The sequence below is a fragment of the Festucalex cinctus genome, chromosome 11, assembly GCF_051991245.1.
Source record: "Festucalex cinctus isolate MCC-2025b chromosome 11, RoL_Fcin_1.0, whole genome shotgun sequence".
Classification (NCBI taxonomy): domain Eukaryota; kingdom Metazoa; phylum Chordata; class Actinopteri; order Syngnathiformes; family Syngnathidae; genus Festucalex; species Festucalex cinctus.
This window is the reverse complement of record NC_135421.1, coordinates 25,033,404-25,053,832: the sequence shown is the minus strand read 5'-3', so window position 1 is coordinate 25,053,832 and position 20,429 is coordinate 25,033,404. Positions and strand designations below refer to the sequence as shown.

The 20,429-nt window shown below is 39.2% G+C and overlaps 1 protein-coding gene across 9 annotated transcripts in view; it reads left to right on the top strand.

Moving 5' to 3' along the window:
- The window catches only part of myo3b (myosin IIIB), an 81,764-nt gene that overhangs the window by 42,619 nt on the left and 18,716 nt on the right, over nucleotides 1–20,429 (top strand). For 5 of the 9 annotated variants that reach the window (XM_077537406.1, XM_077537405.1, XM_077537407.1 and 2 more), the window contains 10 exons: nucleotides 1,603–1,682; nucleotides 3,954–3,974; nucleotides 4,928–5,005; nucleotides 6,834–7,039; nucleotides 11,342–11,453; nucleotides 11,529–11,691; nucleotides 12,851–12,931; nucleotides 14,540–14,669; nucleotides 16,385–16,418; nucleotides 17,272–17,383. In XM_077537406.1, the coding sequence (XP_077393532.1) occupies nucleotides 1,603–1,682; nucleotides 3,954–3,974; nucleotides 4,928–5,005; nucleotides 6,834–7,039; nucleotides 11,342–11,453; nucleotides 11,529–11,691; nucleotides 12,851–12,931; nucleotides 14,540–14,669; nucleotides 16,385–16,418; nucleotides 17,272–17,383 (1,017 nt within the window). The remainder of the gene's footprint in view (nucleotides 1–1,602; nucleotides 1,683–3,953; nucleotides 3,975–4,927; nucleotides 5,006–6,833; nucleotides 7,040–11,341; nucleotides 11,454–11,528; nucleotides 11,692–12,850; nucleotides 12,932–14,539; nucleotides 14,670–16,384; nucleotides 16,419–17,271; nucleotides 17,384–20,429) is intronic. The other 4 variants (XM_077537409.1, XM_077537411.1, XM_077537408.1 and 1 more) reach the window with 2 other exon arrangements.

Sequence of the window (20,429 nt, the reverse complement as noted above, 5' to 3'; positions counted from 1 at the left end):
CTGTGTGTGTAGACCTTTTTTTTTCACACACCCCCCACTCCAAAGGTGTGTGTGGCACATCTGTGCAGCTATTGTTTATTCATGGAGTAAACCCTTTGAAACGTGTTAAGATACTTCCCACTCATTATAAAAATCCTGCCACCCATGGATTAGGACTTTGATGCCACAATCCTGCTTCAAAGGCTGCTTTCACTGCTATTAATCACAGTTTAGCCTGTGAAGATATAGCCAGGGAAAACATTTGGACATCTTGTGCAGAAACTTTGAAAGGTTTGAGACTGTCGTGCATGTGCTGCCTTCATAATATCCGCGCAGCTGCGTTTCTAACTGCGTTCAGCCTCTTTGGAATTGTCTTTTTAGCAACATGCTGGAGTGTAAGTACACATCCATGAATGGATACTCACGGGACATTGCATTAGGTACAGCTACATGATCAAATGCAAGCCAATACAAATTGTCGGCCTTTATAAGGATAATACTGCACAGTTAGAATTAAAATGTCATGTTTGAAATAGTTGGTGTGAGGGCCAAATGTTAGAAAACCCATGCAGTGCATCCAAGTTAATGCAATGAAAAAATAAATAAAAAATGCACCCAAACGTATTGTGCTGTGTAAACCGTACCACACAATGAAAGCATTTGCTCTAACAGAAAATGTGAGCATAAAGCATGTACCTTTTGGCTTTTCTTGTTCTTCTTCTGTGGTGTTTATTGGCAGTTGGCAAACTAGCTTAATAACGCAGTAGCGCTACCAAATGAATCTGTACAAATGACAACTATCACTGGAGCTTATTTTAGAACACTGGAGATGCACAACTTTCAATTTGGAGAAGGAAAAGAAAAATCACTTTAAAATCTGTGATATAGTGGGAGTATAAAGGAAGTAGTCATTTGTGTAGAACATGCTAAATGCTAAGCTAAGTGTGACATTGAAGGTGTGTTTAAAAAAAAAAAGGAATAAAAATGTAGTATTTTTTTTGTTTATTCAAACTTAATACATAAAAAAGTTTGGCACTTTTGTTAACTTTATTTATTTATTCATACATTTATTTGTTTGTTTATTTGTTTATTTTTTTTTCAAAAGTAATGCAAGTAATAAAAACTGAAATTCTGGAAACTCTATACTGTATTGACACTTATGACAAGCTGCTTCGAATTTATTTTAGCACTAGATAGTAGCAAAATATTCGGGCCACTAAATATGTACGTACATGAAGGCATAATTTACTTCTTTTCTTGTTGTTGTTTTTGTAAAATAGATAAGTTTATTGCCAAAGGATATTTTCTGGAAGTTAACTATGCCAAAGCATTTTACAGACAACTGAAAATGTTTGCTCATTTTGGATTTTATTTACTCTGCAGCCAGAGAAAAAAAAATACTTATTGACACAGTGGAAAAGTTCATCATTTCGAAATGGAAATCAAGTCTATTGCGAATTTTTGGCCATAATGCATTTCGGTTTTGGCATGACCATTCGTTTAAAGATCTCAGGAGATAAATTTCTCAACAATATTCCCACTGCCAATGCTACACTGCCAGCCAATACTCCTCAAAATTAACAAAATATGATGATATGACTAATCAAGTTTTGTTTTGGACAGGGAATCTGGCCACAGCCCGAGCCCGAGTGAACGCCGCCTCTCGATCTCTGCCGCCGCAGCTCAACTCGGGACGAACCAAGGTGAGACTCCTGACGCCCAACGTGTCTCATATGAGATTGTTATGCTTTTTATGAGTTGCTCACAGGCATTGCCGCCATACGCAGCACTATATAAAAACAAAAAAACAAAAAAAAAACAGTGCTGTGAAGCGTAGCCACATTAATAGACTACCCTGTTATGTTTGTTCTCTTGCTTGTGGTGAGGCAGCATCGCCATCTGGCAGTTCGTGCGAGTCGCCTAAAAGGAGTTTTGCAACTTTTCTGATGTTTATGGCCACTTAAGGAAACTTTGGTTTCCCCAAATTAGAGAGTCAACATGCCTTAATCGGTGGTCCTAAGCATACTTTCAACACCCGTCCCTTAGCGGTTATGATCTCATAAAACTAATGGACTTTTTTTATTTATGTTTCTTGGGAATGGGAAACACACTTTCTCTTCCATTCGTCCATCCATTTTCTGTGCTTCTATTAGGGTCACAAGTCAGCTGCAGCTTTTTACAGCTGACTTTGGGCAAGAGGCTGGACTGGTTGCCAACCAATAGTTGGGCACAAATAGGCAAACATTCACTCCATATATTGCATATGAGAATGTTCTCAATTTCCTTACTAGGATAAATAAAAGTTAAATAAACTCTCAATATAGCAACAGTCTTTTATGTTGTTTTTTTGTTGTTGTTGTTTTCTGTTTTTTTTTTTTACAGTTTGACTACTTACTGTGATGCCCCTGCATGTGGGAAAGGAGAGCCATAGTCACCGATGCAATTTCAGCTGTTTATTGAACGCCAGGAGAACTTTAAAACACAAATTTAAGGAGCATGCTTACACAGTAGCTGCTGTCGCCCACAGCTCACGCCCAGACACTCCCGCATGGTGTGCATTTAAATACACTTACAGTGTGTTTAAAAGTTTTTTAAAAAGTTGAAATGTGTTTAAAGCTTATGGAGCCCCTAAAGTGACATGGGAGAAAAAAAATTAAATAAATATGTTTCTTGTCCGGACGAGAAAGTAGTAAAGCATGTAGAAAATGTGAAGAGATTTTTGAAAAATAATAAATGAATAAATACATACTTGAGTAAATAAATAAATATGGAATAAAATGAAAATAATCTGTCTATATTGTGGATTTTCACCAAATCTAAACTGAGGGTCATTGTATTATAATTTTAGGTAAATTTTCCTCAAGTGCTCCAAATGTCATGTTCTGAAACATACTGCGGCATATTATTTAAAAATAATAATAATAATAATAAGTCACAACATACAGTGCCTGTTTTCTCCTAATTACAGAGTGTTGCCTCTGATATGAAATCCTATTAAATTCTAGTTAGAAAAACCTTTAGGGTTTGGTGGTAGAACGTGAGTGTAGTTTGTTATTGTGGTTGACAATAAACACCCTGCCGCAGTTGACGTTCCACTTGTGCTCACATTTTTCAACCACTTAAATTGTGGGATCCGACAGCAGCCTCAAGGTGGTCGTTGGCTCACCACATCCCTTCAGATTTCACCGCTATTCACCGTCGTCACTTTTTATTTCGACTCGTTTGCAACTGGACAAATGAGCGCAATGTGTTTTATCTAAAGTTGAAGAAAAATGAAAAACATTTGCATGCACTTTTTCTCTTTTAACTCTTTGTCTGCCAAACATTATCCAAAAAACAACCCCAGCAGTGCAGGCCAGTTTCGAGCATTTTCACTCATCTTTCAAGGCAAGCAAAATATTGTGTGCTACGACTACATAAACCTAAAACAAGTATGTTTCTACCTTATTCCGTTCTTTAGTAATCACCATTCGAAAATAGGTCATTTGAGTGACATTGAAAAGATACATTTTTTGCACAACAGTGATTTAGACATTTTTTTTTGTTTATTGATGCTCTGTGAATGAAATTTCATGTGACAAAGGCTTTGATCATTCACGTCATCCTTGAAAACGTTCAATTTCATCATATCATTTGTGTTTCATTGTAATTTCATATACCGTGAGCCCATTGAAAAGAGATACAATGCTGCCATCTGCTGGCCATAGTTAGGTGTTTTTGATTCCACAACCCATTGAGCAGGCAGTGCTGCACAAGACATTGCACTGCCCATTGAGAAAAAAGAAAAAAAAAAAAACCTTAGGAAACGTCAATGAATGTTTATGACGGCATTCATTAGGATTTTAGAATACGTCATTAAACGTTTTTGGCAGTCAAAGAGTTAAAAAGCACTTCATCTCAATTTTTAAAACGACTGTGGTTTACTACTTCTTGAAACTTCTTTCTCTTTGTTTGCATGTTTCCTGTACTCAAAGTCTCCCAAATACCTCTTGAAGGTAAGACTTTGAGGGAACGTCATGCCCATAGCTTTTAGTCATATTCGCACCAGTGCGGATCCGTTATTGATGTATTATTTTGCTATCCTTCACATGTTGTGAACAATTGCATACGATACCAAACGTGCGTATAGAATTCACATTCTTCAACTTTGAACTATGTTTCTCTAACTTGAAATCTGATCCAGTCGCACACTTCAATCACAATCTGTCTTCTGGCAACGAACCTTTTCAGATATTCCGGAAACAAGAAAAGACATTTTAATAGTCAGTGGGACTGATGTAATATGTACGCCATCGTGTTCTCAATCAAAGTTTGGAAGCAAAGTTGAGAGGAAGTGACAGTTCCAACAAGTCACCAGAACAAGCGGAATAAAGTCGAGCAAGTCTTGTTAAGCTATTTTAACTGCAAGTCAGGCCTTTGTACTTGGGAATGATCAGAAATTCTCAAAGGCGTCCCGCGCTCTTGTCGCTTTTTCCGACGTACCTTTCTTTCTCTGTTGAACTAAAGTATTAAGATATGCACTTTGCCACGTAGGCTTACCATAAAATATCTATTGCTTCATTAATTTTGATGAAGCCATGAACTGCCAAAGCCATTAGAACGCTTATATTGTGTCCTCGTTAATCCGTCGTAGGGGTGGCTGTGCGCTTCATGATGGCTAGTCTCATTATTCAGGCTGCTCGGCAATTCTCCCGTGCCCCACAGCAGCGCCCGCTTATTCTCTAGATTGTTAGCTTTAATTGTTTATGGGCCCGTGTTATATAGACGCCACACTTAGTACAGCTGCGCGTTCCAAACCGGGCCATTTGGAGCTGCTGTAATGATACCTTTATGTCTCCAGAGCTCACCGTCGACATTTGCAAATAAACAGCGGCCGACTTCAAGGCAGCTAGGCTGGCTGCTTCGACTCATCAACGCGCAAGTGCTCACTGTACATGTTTGCGTTCAGGTGGACACCATGGAGATGATACGTCACCCGGAGGAAACCACCAACATGAGGAGACAGACCGTGGCCTCCTATTTCCGTGTACGTTCTTTTTTCTGACACTATGAAGATGTTCAGTAACCGTCCTGCCACACAATGCAACGTGATTGATTACAAGAGCGCCAGTCACACCATTGCTTCATAAAACTGAGACAGTCATTCTGGAGGTTATTCCCTCAATTTAGCTTTTTCTTTTTTTGTGTGTGTGTTTGTTCAAACACATTTTGGCGGCATTTAAGTCCGAGCCGATGCACAGTAAAAATTATTTAACTTTTCTCCTAACGTGCAATTTTAAGAGTCTTTTACTGAAATACATGAGTTGAATCCATAATTGTACAAGTCTTTTCTTTTAGCTTAAAGCAGTACTTCACTTATTTAGCCCATTATAGCAATAAAAAGTTAATATTTTTGGTGTATAATTAATTTGATACTTTCATTATTTTTCACGTACAAATAGTACCTTTAAAAACACATTTTGCAACTTGCTGTCGACTGAAAATGACATCACAAGGGCTCAGGTAACCAATCACAGCTCACCTGTTTTCTAGGTTTGGTCATGTGACATTCACAAGCTGAGCTGTGATTGGTTACATGAGCCCTTGTGATGTCATTTTCAGTCAACAGCAAGTTGCAAAATGTGTTTTTAAAGGTACTAATTGTACATGAAAAATAATGAAAATGTCAAATTTATTATAGGCAAAATATTAATGTTTGACTGCCAAAAATGACTAAATAAGTAAAGTATCCCTTTAAGTATTTCTACTTCTACTACAGCATAGTCCATATGTTTACCACATACCTACTGTATGTACCAAATGTTGTGGCTAGTGAATGTTTGACTGACTTCCTTTCTGAAAACTTGTGACACAGACTTACTTCAAATGCGTATTGAATATGAGAACACTTGTTTATACATGACTGAGTACCCAAAGATTTCCAAGCTGTCTTGATTGTCGTGACTGCTCTATCAATAACGCCTAGTAAGAAAAAAAAAACATAAACTGAAATGAACATGACGAGTGGATGTTTTACTATCTAAGGTTTTGTATAAAATAATAATAGTAATCGTAATTTGTTATGCAATAAAGAGTAATCAATTTTTAACTCCACATGATAATAGAATAATCAATATCGTTAAATTAGATTCAATTTTAAATATGTATCATAATAATGACATTTAAAAAAGTTATTTGTGCAAAAAAAGGCTTGAAATGCTTCTTCAACTTTTCTGTTATTTTTGCAGGTTGATCTGGATTGCATTTGTTTTTGTGGTCTTCCGGTTTTATTTGCTTTTGTTGACTGCTTCGTGTAATGTCACGTAATTTGTACACATTTTGGATGAGCTCCTCTGTTTTTGTTTTTTTGTTTTTGTTTTTTTGTCACACCCATGTCAAGGTAATGGTAGAAAGAAAATAAAATATCCTTATTTGAGAAAAAAAAAAAAAAAAAAAGGAACTCAAAACTTGACAGGCTTTATCTCGCCCCCCCCAAGTTTCATGATTTGCGTCATCCTGCTCACAGATGTTTGGATAAGCAGACACGAGCGAGCAGATGTGTGTGTGACACAGGTGATCATCCCATCAGCACAAAGTTTGTGAGCAGCCAGTCAACACAGTAGAACAAGAACCAAGTAGAACCAATGGAAAACAAAACAAAACAATAAAACAGAATTGTTCACCAGACACTTACTGGCCACATTATTAGGTACACCTACACAATTTCTGCCTCGACAAAGAGTTAGAATTATTGTATATTTAGTATTTTGGTCAAATGTGAATGACAATACTTGTCCCTCTGTTGTCATTCAAACTGAGCTCAGCACTGTTGATGTTAATCACTATTGTGATCTTTTTTTTTTTTTTTTTTACAGTACTCACTGATGGATTTGCTATCTAAGATGGTGGTGGGTCAGCCGCACTTTGTCCGCTGCATCAAGCCCAACGACGACAGGCGGGCGCTCTGCTTCTGCAAGGAGAGGGTGATGGTGCAGCTGCGCTACACGGGCATCCTGGAGACGGTCAACATCCGCCGACAGGGCTACTCGCACCGCATCCCCTTTGCAGAGTTTGTCACCAGGTATCTGCTCACAGGGGAAGTCTACCCCAAAACAATTTCTTGACAATAATATGTTCTGTGCAAGCCCCCCCACTTGCTGTCGACTGAAAATGACATCACAGTTGCTCAGGTCTCAGGTAACAACCAATTACAGCACAGCTTCAGAAAACGGGTGAGCTGTAATTGGTCGTTCCCTGAGCAACTGTGATGATGTCATCTTCAGTCGACAGCAAGTGGCAAAATGGCCGCCCCTTAAAATGGATAAAAAACGGCTAATTTTGCTTTATAACTCATATTCCACAAATGTAACATTAATCAGAATGGTCACATATAACATATTATTGTCAAGAAATGTTTGTGGTTGACTTCCCCTTTAAAATACAATACAAGATTTACAGCATGAGCACAGCTTAACGAAGTCATATTCCCCATATGTTATGACCCAGCACCCAAAATAGATCAAGTAAAATGAAACATAATAATCGAATTTAAAAGAGATATTATACTTTGAACTATTAAATGATAAATGTACATGTATACTTAGGTGACCCTTTGGGGGAAAAAATGAAAGGATACAATATTTTAATCATTTCTCCTTCTGTAAAATATTCCAACCACCTCCAATTTTTTAGTCTTTGAGGTGATATGAAATGTAATTAACGAGACTTATAATGTGTTTGGGTGGGGGGGAAAAAAAAAAGAAGACAAACTGAGATGATTGCTTAGTGTGTGCTTTAGGGAGACTTTAAATGTGCACTTCATTTTTGACTGTGTCCTACTTTTAGTCCATAGGAACCCAATTGGAGTAATGACAAATGATTCGGCCCTTTTTGTCAAAGTAGGACAATTGTATTAAATATATTTATTTGGTGTTCTACTCTCTTAGTTGTATTGTTTCAACTTATAAGGGTCATATTCTTTCGTAGCAAGAACCCTATTAATCTTTAAAAATACAATTAATAGTCACAAATTCAGTCAAACTCACATTATAGTATTTCACTTTTCTTTTTCTTTGTTTTTAATGTGGTTTGTTGATTTCGAAACTATCCTCCTGATTTTGAATTGCATCAGATCCAAAATGCTTGAGATAGCAGAGGTCAAAGGACATCTTTTTTTTTTTTTTTTTTTTTTCTCACCTGTAATTTCACCATTTTCCTTCACGCGTGAACGGATCCACTTTATCCTGTCTTGAGTCATGCAGACAGTCCGAACGGCTAACCTCCACTTTGAATCAAACCTGATTTAAACGCGCGTCCTCCCATTTCAAAGGCCTGTCTGATGTTGTGAGCGGTGCTTTGTATTTATCATCAAAGACATACGAGGAGGTATCAACAGGAATAAGAAAATGAAGGCTCAGGCGTAGGGGCGTCATTCAAAGAAGTTTGCCTCCCCGGTGTTGTTTCCCAGCAAAAAACGAAATAGAAGAGATGAAGTACGTGCTAGTCTTTCTCTTTCACGTCACACTTTAGTGCCACTTTGTCCCGTGCTGGTATTAGGTAAACGCTAACAAGAGGATGAGCAGAGTGAGGGCTTGGCTAGTATTTGGATGCACAGTGATGTGAGCGGAAAAACTACGGAAGCGTAGAGCTACCAATGTGGAGTAAACATTTTTGGCTGGCGAGTATCTTCGAACATACTCGCGAATATGTTCGAACATAGTCGCAAATACGTTAGAACATAGTCGCAAATATGTTCGAACATACTCGCAAATATGTTCGAACATATTTGCGAGTATGTTCGAACATATTTGCGAGTATGTTCGAACATAGTTGCAAATACGTTCGAACATAGTTGCAAATACGTTCGAAATAGTCGCAAATACGTTCGGACATACTCGCAAATATGTTCGAACATACTCGCGAATATGTTCGAACATAGTCGCAAATACGTTAGAACATAGTCGCAAATACGTTAGAACATAGTTGCAAATACGTTCAAAAATAGTCGCAAATATGTTCGAACATACTCGCAAATATGTTCGAACATACTCGCAAATATGTTCGAACATACTCGCAAATATGTTTGAACATAGTTGCAAATACATTCGAACGTATTTGTGACTATGTTCGCACATACTCGCAAATACGTTCGGACATACTCGCAAATACGTTCGGACATACTCGCAAATACGTTCGGACATACTCGCAAATATGTTGGAACATACTCGCAAATATGTTCGAACATATTTGCGAGTATGTTCGAACATATTTGCGAGTATGTTCGAACATAGTTGCAAATACGTTCGAACATAGTTGCAAATACGTTCGAAATAGTCGCAAATACGTTCGAATATAGTCGCAAATACGTTCGGACATACTCGCAAATATGTTCGAACATACTCGCGAATATGTTCGAACATAGTCGCAAATACGTTAGAACATAGTCGCAAATACGTTAGAACATAGTCGCAAATATGTTCGAACATATTTGCGAGTGTTCGAACATAGTTGCAAATACGTTCGAACATAGTTGCAAATACGTTCAAAAATAGTCGCAAATATGTTCGAACATACTCGCAAATATGTTCGAACATACTCGCAAATATGTTCGAACATACTCGCAAATATGTTCGAACATACTCGCAAATATGTTCGAACATACTCGCAAATATGTTTGAACATAGTTGCAAATACGTTCGAACGTATTTGTGACTATGTTCGCACATACTCGCAAATACGTTCGGACATACTCGCAAATATGTTGGAACATACTCGCAAATATGTTCGAACATATTTGCGAGTATGTTCGAACATATTTGCGAGTATGTTCGAACATAGTTGCAAATACGTTCGAACATAGTTGCAAATACGTTCGAAATAGTCGCAAATACGTTCGAATATAGTCGCAAATACGTTCGGACATACTCGCAAATATGTTCGAACATACTCGCGAATATGTTCGAACATAGTCGCAAATACGTTAGAACATAGTCGCAAATACGTTAGAACATAGTCGCAAATATGTTCGAACATATTTGCGAGTGTTCGAACATAGTTGCAAATACGTTCGAACATAGTTGCAAATACGTTCAAAAATAGTCGCAAATATGTTCGAACATACTCGCAAATATGTTCGAACATACTCGCAAATATGTTCGAACATACTCGCAAATATGTTCGAACATACTCGCAAATATGTTTGAACATAGTTGCAAATACGTTCGAACGTATTTGTGACTATGTTCGCACATACTCGCAAATACGTTCGGACATACTCGCAAATATGTTGGAACATACTCGCAAATATGTTCGAACATATTTGCGAGTATGTTCGAACATATTTGCGAGTATGTTCGAACATAGTTGCAAATACGTTCGAACATAGTTGCAAATACGTTCGAAATAGTCGCAAATACGTTCGAATATAGTCGCAAATACGTTCGGACATACTCGCAAATATGTTCGAACATACTCGCGAATATGTTCGAACATAGTCGCAAATACGTTAGAACATAGTCGCAAATACGTTAGAACATAGTCGCAAATATGTTCGAACATATTTGCGAGTGTTCGAACATAGTTGCAAATACGTTCGAACATAGTTGCAAATACGTTCAAAAATAGTCGCAAATATGTTCGAACATACTCGCAAATATGTTCGAACATACTCGCAAATATGTTCGAACATACTCGCAAATATGTTCGAACATACTCGCAAATATGTTCGAACATACTCGCAAATATGTTCGAACATACTCGCAAATATGTTTGAACATAGTTGCAAATACGTTCGAACGTATTTGTGACTATGTTCGCACATACTCGCAAATACGTTCGGACATACTCGCAAATATGTTGGAACATACTCGCAAATATGTTGGAACGTACATGTAGGCCACATGCTACAAAGTTAGCATACCTTCCCATAATGCCACGGGGTATTATTTGCGCATGCGCGAGTGAAAACAAAACCCCTTTTTTTTTTTTTTTAGGCATTTGGGCCACATTACCAATTCATTAGAAAATTTAAGTAGACAAAAAAAACAGTGTTCATTCGTAACTTTTGCGATTTATTATGTCTGCCGTGCATTATTTAGGTTCATCACGTTTGTTTTTCATGTTTTTTGTTTCCGTAAAAAACAAAACAAAACAAATGAACTTCTATGGAGTGAACAGGAGAGTTTCAAAATATGCAGTCTTGATTGATGTCTGTTAAATGGAGACATATTCTCCACCAGATCTCGATCTCGGGAGGTCAACACAATAAAAACAAGAGAAAGTGAGTCGTGAAAGTTAGTGTGATAGGCTGCTAATGCTCCCTCGCTGACATGTAGCGACAGACAACCACTGCTGTCAAATCCAAAAATGTGGTCTTCTCTTCTAGATACTACTATCTTGCATTCCGAGCTCACCAAATGCCAGAAACCAGCAAAGAGAATGCAGCCACCATACTGGAGCGAGCCAAACTGGAAGACTGGGTGCTGGGAAGGACAAAGGTAAGATGATCATTTTGACCATCTGTTACTTTGGGCCAAAGATGAGATTCTTGCATTGGCTTCCCATCTTGTCAGGTGTTTCTCAGGTACTACCACGTGGAGCAGCTGAACCTGCTGCTGAGGGAGGTAATAGCTCGGGTGGTGGTCATGCAAGCCTACACCAAAGGCTGGCTCGGGGCGCGACGTTACAGAAAGGGCAAGGAGAAGAGGAACAACTGCGCCACTGTCATCCAGTCAGGTACGCTCATGTTACTGTGATCGTGAGAAGGGTGGAATTGGATGGTACCTTTCCTTGCAGGAAGATGATTCTGATAGATAATAATACGTCTTTGTGACCCATTAAACCTATGAGACCATTTTGTATCAATTGTACCTTGAGAGACAACTCGGGTATGGAGGACCAAAAATGCCAAAATAAAATAAATGAATAAATAAAATTAAAATGAAAGTGGATATAAAAAATATTATTCTAAAATTAAAGACAAAAAATGCATAGAAATATAAATTAAAAACAACAAAAATATATATTCATATATACATAAATAAATGTAATAATAAATATAAAATAAATAAATAAAAAATAAAATCAAATAAAAATAAATATAATAAGTGATTCAAAAAAATTAAAATAAATATAAAAATAAATGTGGAAATAAATACAAAAATAAATATATAAACACAATTAAAGTAAATCAATCAATAAATAACACCTTGCTCTCATAGTTATTTATTTCATGCATGCATGAAATGCGTCATAAAATGTTATTCAAATTAGGGATCAGTCCGAAGTGTGTCTTGGGTTGAACTATTCACCGATCGGTTGATCAACATGTCAGTCTGAGACGGACTGCCCGTTTCCACAGCAAGGGAGAATTCACACTCACGACAGAAACAATGGACCTTGTTGTTTACAGGAACTTGTGTGAAGTTGTCGAGCAACTCAAGTCACAAGTTGTGGTGACAGTGGAGAGGATGGTTTTGTTTAATTTAATTGTATTTATATATTTATTTTTGTGTATATATATATATATATATATAATGTCATTTTTTACAACAATTTTTATTTTCACATTTATTTATTTATTTATTTTTATTTTCACATTTTTGGTCCCAAGTAAGTGAATCTACACATCCAGGTTTTCCGTTCTGGACTAACCCCCAGTGGATTGTTTACTGATAAATCATGAATGGAATACATTTGATAGCCACAGCTTGACCTTGAGAGGGTTGAAAGCAAAGCTTCAGAGGAGACAATAAGACTTCAGAGAATTCAGAGGGATCCATCGCTGGGCCACCTGCTTGATCCGTTGTTTTGAAGTGGGATCTTGTGTTTTGTGTGTGCGCGCGCGCCTACTATTGGTTTCACACAAACACACAACCTTTTTGTTTCTCACCAGCATGGAGGGGCTTCGTCGCACGGCGGAACCTCAAACAAATTAAAAAAGAGCGGGAAGAGGCAGCGGTCCGTATCCAGTCAGGTAAAAGAATTTTTGACAAGTTTTTCCCACTTTGGAATTTCTCACGCTCCCGGTGTTCGCTGGAAATGGACTTTTTCATACATTTTCAAGTAGGGGGCAAAATAGTGGAGTGTGAATGAAGGCTTGCAAAAAAAAACATCTTTGTCAACCCGGTTTTTGATCTCTTGAGTAGCCTCGGAAAAAGTCGTCATAATTAATTAATAATGCATTGAGCGATCCCTGTGAAAGTTTTTGGGCAGCAGCATTTGGTCCCCACGTTTTCCAGAAGAACAGTGCATACTGAGATCAAGTCTTCCCTTTCATCTCTTTCCCAGTAAAGGCGAGAGAGGGGCTTATCCCTTCTGTTTCCTCGCCACTTCCTCTCTCAAATTCCTCGCCCATTACACGGCCCGCGCATACCAGAAACAAGATGCCTTTTTATACTGTCAACCTTTTCATCTGAAATGTAAATTAATTCTTACTCACTGTGCCTTGACAGAGATCAAAGTGGGCACATTAACCTTCCTGCTCCCCCCTCCGCCTCTCCTCTGTGGAGGACAAGAGCGGGTGCCAAAAAGGGGCAGGATGGAGGAGGGCAGGGGGAGGAGATCTGGCTTTGTTTGGCCTCCTTCTCTAAGGGCTTCCCTCATCTGGCGCACGGAGCACCCCGGTAGCCCGCGCGCACCTTTTGTTGAACGTCGCCCATTAACACGCTTGTAAATACGACTGCAGAAAGGATAAACAGGATTGCGGTGTAAGGAAAAGCCTCTCTGCCGCGCGCTTGTGTGTGGCCGCTGGCGTCGACTGAGGTGGGGTTATTTGGAGAACCTGAACCTGACATAAGTGGGGCCCCGGGCCACCACCGGCACGACACTCCAACGCATTCACATGATGTGTTCGCTGCAGCTTAGAGCCTTTGAGGTGGGCTGCATTTGCATTTGGAAAATAAACAGATGCCTTTCAAATACATGAGCCTTGTGGCCCCTCAGATCTCGGTTGGGGGCCCCCCTCAGGGGACACACTCACCCATCGATTAGATAAATGTAAAATACGACCGTGTTCCAACTGTGTAGTCCATTTTCATTTTCGTTTTTAGATCTGTTCTAAATGTACAATAAATGTATGATAAAATATTTGTCCTAAGTTTTCATATACTTGCTAACATAAAAGTGGAAAAAATGTTAAATTAATAGAAATATGGCTGCATCTTTCAGTCATTGATACAATAATTTCATAAAAATTTGTAAAATAAAAAAATAAATAAAAAAGTACTGTAAAAAAAAGTGATATTGATTTGTGTTGAGGTCATTTTTCTGCCACTAGATGGCATAATTTCATTTGCAGTGCATTTTTCTTTTCATATTAAGAGCTATCTAATCTATGACATGAAGTAACCTGTGAAATTTTGCACATTTTTAAAATTGTAAAACACAACTTGACCCTAGTCTCCATAAATATATGCGTTATTATTCAATTTATTACTGCTAAATTTTGACATCAACGTGTCTGCTACATTGCGACTGGAATTCCCCCAGTAAAGGCTTTCCAAGTATAGGTCAAAAAATATTAGTGGTGTTAAAGTAACTTTAAATGAACTCAAAATTAACGCACTCATTTTGACACCCCTAGTGAGGACATATCTGAACTTCATCTCCCGTGCAGCATACAGGGGCCATCGCGTACGTCAGGACTGTGGACCTCAGAGGCGGAGATGTAACCCCGAGGCCGGAGGGAAGACCACCAAGGAGGACCATATGGGGTGAGCCTCCACATCCTCTCCTTGAGGCTTTCGTCTTCTTATGTGTGCACACTGCGCTAAAAAACAAGACTCATAGTGGAGCTGGAGAGGGCGTATATAGAGCAAAAGTACTTTCACTGCCTCCCTTTGCTTTCTAATGTGCTGTTGTCTCAAGCCCGTCAGACGGCTCCTCCCTGCGCTCCTCCTCTTGCACTTTTACAAATGAGATAAATATCTTTCCACCGGCCACAAATAGGACTTTAAGCACTGCGCTGTTCTCCAGATGTACGAGCCAGTTTTGGTGTTTATCCAGCACATGGGCAAGCCAGTCAGGAAGTAAGCGCAAAAGCAGGAAGGTCGACCCTTGCTTGGTAACTTCTAAGCCCCATCTGGACAAACAATTCTCATTAACTTGATACGAACGTATCTAACATAGAAATGCGAAAAGGTTTTGAATCAGAAAGAAAATGTATTTGCATTTAACACTGCAATCTTATATGACTTTTTGGCCAACTCTGAGCATCTCCTAAACTCCCCAATTCTTGATTTACACATCTGAAAGTGTTATGCAGCTTGCATCCTTCAACCAAGCAGAGGCTCATCGGGGATTTTTCTCTCCGTGTTTACAATCATATTCCTTGGTGAGACACACTTCAAACCTCCACTTAACAATTCTGTTTAATCAGCGCTGGAATCTCTCCATATAGATTTACTTTGACATGATCTGGCCCCTTTTCCTCCTGCAGGGAGCTCGATTCTCACCTTAACGTGCTGTTTTTGCGTACACATTCACTGGCCTGGCCACGGCATTAGGTACACCTGCAGAATAGCAACAAAGCTAGCATGAGCAACAAAAAGATAATGATGTTCTAGTAAGTCGTATCAAGAAGTGATGCTATACGGAGTACAACATTGCGACATTTAGTGTGCGATTGCGTTTATACAACATTTCTAGAAGCACCATTTATTAGTTGACAATAAAAAGCAAAGTTATGATTTGATTATTTAGTCAGTTATTTGGCTCCATCAACACCAATAGCAGCAAAGTTGTTAGCGCAACATGCTAACTTTACAACGCTTCAGCGTCCACATTAACCAATAAATAAATAAACAAATGAAGCTGTTTTTCTGTCTCACTTTGATACAGCGAGTCATTTTATGGTGGGCTTTCACGACAAACAAAAGTTAAAGAAAAGAGTTTGGAAAGGCAAAATAAAATGTAGCGCTCGTTAGCTGTGTTAGCATGTGGGGCGAGTGTCCGCTAATATGTCACTGACATGAACACACTTGGGAGTTTTTGGCTTCTCTCCTTGTCTTTAAACTCATCGATGACCAGTCATACTTTAATCAAATCTGTCTTTGCCATGCTAAATTATTAACAACCCACGCTAATGTTAGATAACCATTGATAGTTGATACAGGCCTAGTTAACTGTTAACTAGGCTAAGTGATATATAAAGTGATAAGACCCAGTGCTTTTACTGTATATTATTTTCACACTTAGTAACAACGTGAATGTGAATGGTTGTTATATTATACGCCGCTTTCAAAATGTTCGATACATATTTTAATTGCTGACGTTTTTTAGCAGATTTACATAATGTAAGTCGTCATAATAAACTTGAGCTATTTTAAATTAAAGATGGCCCTTCATTAACCGCACTCTGCCTGCATGATGTTTTATAATATTTTCATTTCTGTTGCTGTCGCCTACAAATGTTTTCTTGCTTTCACAGCTCTCAGAGCCCGAAGAACCTACATAAGGCAAATGTGAGTACAGGAATATCTATCAAATGAGAAATTGGCTGACTTTAGCCCTCTACTTTTAGCCGTCTATCTCAAATAGCACTCCTCTTTAAAGCTGCAGATTATTCCTTTGGAAATGTTTTGAGTCCTTGAGACAAAAAAAAAAAAAAAAAAAAGTGTTCTCGCGCTTCAGCCTCCATCTCAGCGGAGAAGACAGGGTGGTACGGGAGCGAGAGAATCAAAAAGCTGGAAATTCACGGCTGAGAATAAATGCTCGCTCTCCCCCCGAGGTGATTTGTCTTTGCGCTCCTCTTTCTACAGATGTTAGAGCCCTTTTTTTAGTAAAGACCTGGGGTTCTTTGGTAGCACTTTGATATCCTACTCGGATTCAATATGTGAAATAGAAGAGCCACTCCGTGACTTGGAGCACATCACACTCTTTGAAGTCTGATCCAATTTTTGCTGCTCACCATTTGATGTTGAAAGGATGAAATGAGGGAAATGTACAGTTTTTGCCAGTAACTCTGCAGAGCATATGTAAGATTAAAAAAGCAAAATCCTTTGGAGGATGTACTTAGAAATGTTAAGCAGATTAATACTTTCCTATACCTTTTTTTTTTTTTTTTTAATTCAAAGATAAAATTAAATATGAGAGGAATTCTATGTGCTGTTTGCTAGGAGCGCAACTGTATTAGCATTTGATTAACAATAATAGGTGGCACTTGTACAGTACGCTTGCTAAATTGTGAATAAACGGATGCGGCGTATACATGAGTCGATTTCTAGGCTGTGAGCGCTTGTTTCTGCTTCCCGCCCCCCCCCGGGGGGCCTTCACTGACATGGCTCCTTTGGGTGTGTTTACGCCTCTCGTTTCAAGGTCGGCCCCGACAGCCGAGACAGACACGTGAAAGACGCCAAGAGAGACAAAGACGGTGTGACGAAGCCTCGCAGGGAGACAGGCAGGCTGCGAGGCGCGCAGTGTAAACAAGGTAAGCCTGCGCGCGATGCCGGCGGGTGCAGGTAATTACGCCGAAATCCCGCTTTACTGGATAAAGTGCCATTTTTAATGCAAGGGGGGTGGGGGGGGGGGCCTTTTCCACCTCTCATCCCTTCTTCCAGACGTATTCCCGTGGCGTTTGCATTAACGCAGGTCAGCTCGTCATAAACGTCTCGCAATGACGTGCAAAGTAGCGCTGACGTGAAAATACACAGACTCTGATTTGTTCAACATATGTTTGATTTGTTTGCCGCCCCAGGCCATGAATTACATTAATTCCAGTGCCCGCCAGGCTGAGTGGGTGGCTGCACAGTGGGACCGCTGATTACACACTCCGCCACTAGGGGCAAAAGGCGGCCCGGCCCCTCATTAGTGTTATTAGAGGGCTACGAGGTAAGTGACGGAGGTGGAATAGCATTTAGCTGCGCGGCTGGGAAGATTACGGGGATTAGACATGATAATGTAACACAGACAGGGCTCTCCGAGCGGGCCCGGGATTAGTGTCAAGCACACCACAGCAGGTCTGGGTTAGATAGCAGCTAATTCGCTAATGCCGCATACAGGTGACCCCCGCTCCCAGGCATCACTGCTACTCAAGTGTCTGATTTGGAACGTCAGAGTGATTACGGAAGGAGACATTTCAATGAGAATGCCACTTTGCTCAAACGTGCGTTTTTTGTCAGGAATCGCTGCGGCTTTCATTTTGACACGACACAAAGCATCCCAGTTGAGTTATTTCTTCATTTGTTTTTGTTTTTTTTCTGTTTTTACCTCCTCCAAGGACGTTATGTTTTCATCACCCCTTGCTTGTTTGAAGTATTTAACCAAGTTACTTTTCGTTAAAGTGAGGAGAATTTTTCAATGTTTTTCTTAAATTTCCAGGGATAGCGTGTATCTCATAAAACTACGATAGAATACCATTCTGATCTCCGGATCTTGAAACATGCAAAATATTCCATCCATTCCATTTTTATATTGCTTATCATCAGCAGTTGTGGCATATTCCGCCAGCCAATCACAGCACACATACACCCATTCACTTTCACATTCAATATTTGGGGCCAATTTATGTTCTGGAATGACCCTAACGTGCATTTTTTGGAATGTGGGAAGAAGCCAGAGTACAGCGGGACACAGGAAGTCGGGATTTGAACCCTGAAATTCAGAATTGCGAGGTGAATGTGCGACCTATTCCACTTAAAGTGTGAATAAATAACTACATTACATACGGGACATCTCCATGGCTGCTTTTGTCCCTTCAAGGCCACCTTACTTGACATACAAGACAGAAAAAGAGAAATATAGAACATAATGCTTGACCAAATTACGATTCATCAGTCATAGTTAAGATCTGTGCCCCACTGTGTGTATAGTTCACTTTGGGGTCATCAAAGCACTCCTTCATTGATTGGATATGAACCGAGTTTGCCAAGTGTCCTCGAAAGTTGTACTCTTTTTAACGAAAGGTTGAAACGTATCTTCACTGTCCTCCTATATAACAAACAGATTTCTGATATTCTTAGTCACCGTTCTCCCGCCTGGTTTATGTTGTAAAGATGACTGCTTTCAGGAAAGTCCATTTGAATAAGAGACCAGGGTGGCTCCGGCACCAAGGGCACACTTTGATCTGTGCACATCTGAGGGCCTTTTTTTCCCCCCCCTGTCTTCTTCTTCTACGTCTTTTTTCATGAGAGCCTCGCCTTGCCAGATGTCTAGAGACCGAGCTCCTTCCTGTGTCTCATCCTGCTGTCGCCTCTGGTGATCGCATCAGTTCTCCTGGGCCGGAGCTCGACCCGAGTGTGTCAGGATTAGCCGTGAGAATCGAATTAGCGCGCCCCTCCGGACTCTCTCGGAACCCTGCTTCCATTATTGCCACAACAGCGGGGCGTGACCTGGAAACTCTTAATGTGTTTGACGGGCGTAGGGTCGTGTGGTGGCATTTTGCTGTGGTTTTGTTTGAACTTGTGTCCCTGAAGTGAAAATGTTGCCCTTTTTTTTTTTTTTTTTTGCTTACTCTTTAATTCTGCATGGAAAACCCCACAATGTTGCCATTTATCACAGTTGGCTAAAGTACTCAACTCACATTTTGTACTTAAGTAGAAGTACAGACAGAAAGAAAAAGATTCTGCTAAGACTCAAAGTAATGATTTAATTGAGTAAAAAAAAAAAAAAAAAAAAAAAAAAGTACAAATTTACCAAATATGTACTAATTTGTTTGTCATATTTGATAAGACTGTCACTATGAACTGAAAGTAGTAACCTACATTTATTTTAATGAACTGTTAAACGAAATCATCGGTCTCTAGCCCCATCTTGTACCTCACTAATTTGACGTTTAAGAAATAGTGCCTGGAAAAACAAAACAACCAATCCCAGACAAAGGACCTGCCACATGCTAATTTTGCTAGCAAACTGCCTCACTAAGTACAAAAGTAAAAACTAATTTTTAAGATGGTGCATTCCTACATATGAAACTTCAAACAAAAACATTTTATGTTATAGTAAAACTTCATTATAAGTCATACTACTGTTATCAATGAATGGAATTAGTGAAGTGTGGCTACATGCTAATCTTGCTCGCAAACTGCCCCACTAAGTACCAAAGTAAAAACTAATTTTTAAGATGGTGCATTCCTACATATAAAACTTCAAACAAAAACATTTTGTGTTATAGTAAAACTTCATTATAAGTCATACTACTATAATAACGAATGTGATTAGTGAAGTGTGGCTACATGCTAATTTGCATCTCTCCAATAAATCTGTTCAATTTGATGTATTCACATCTTTGAAATAAAAAACGATTTTTGGTTTTCATTACAACCCTAATACTTTTTCAAAGCAACAGAAAATGTGTACTTTGCTACTTTCCGCCATTGCTGCTTCCAGTGGGAAAAGCATTTTAAAACTCCAGGCAGTCAGACAAAGCGACCTTTGATTTCCCGTGTTTTGTCAGTGGGAAAAGTCTCACGTATGCCGTGTAGTCGTGTAAGCCCGACGCTCCTAAAGACGGTGTCACCTCTCGTCACCTGTCTCCC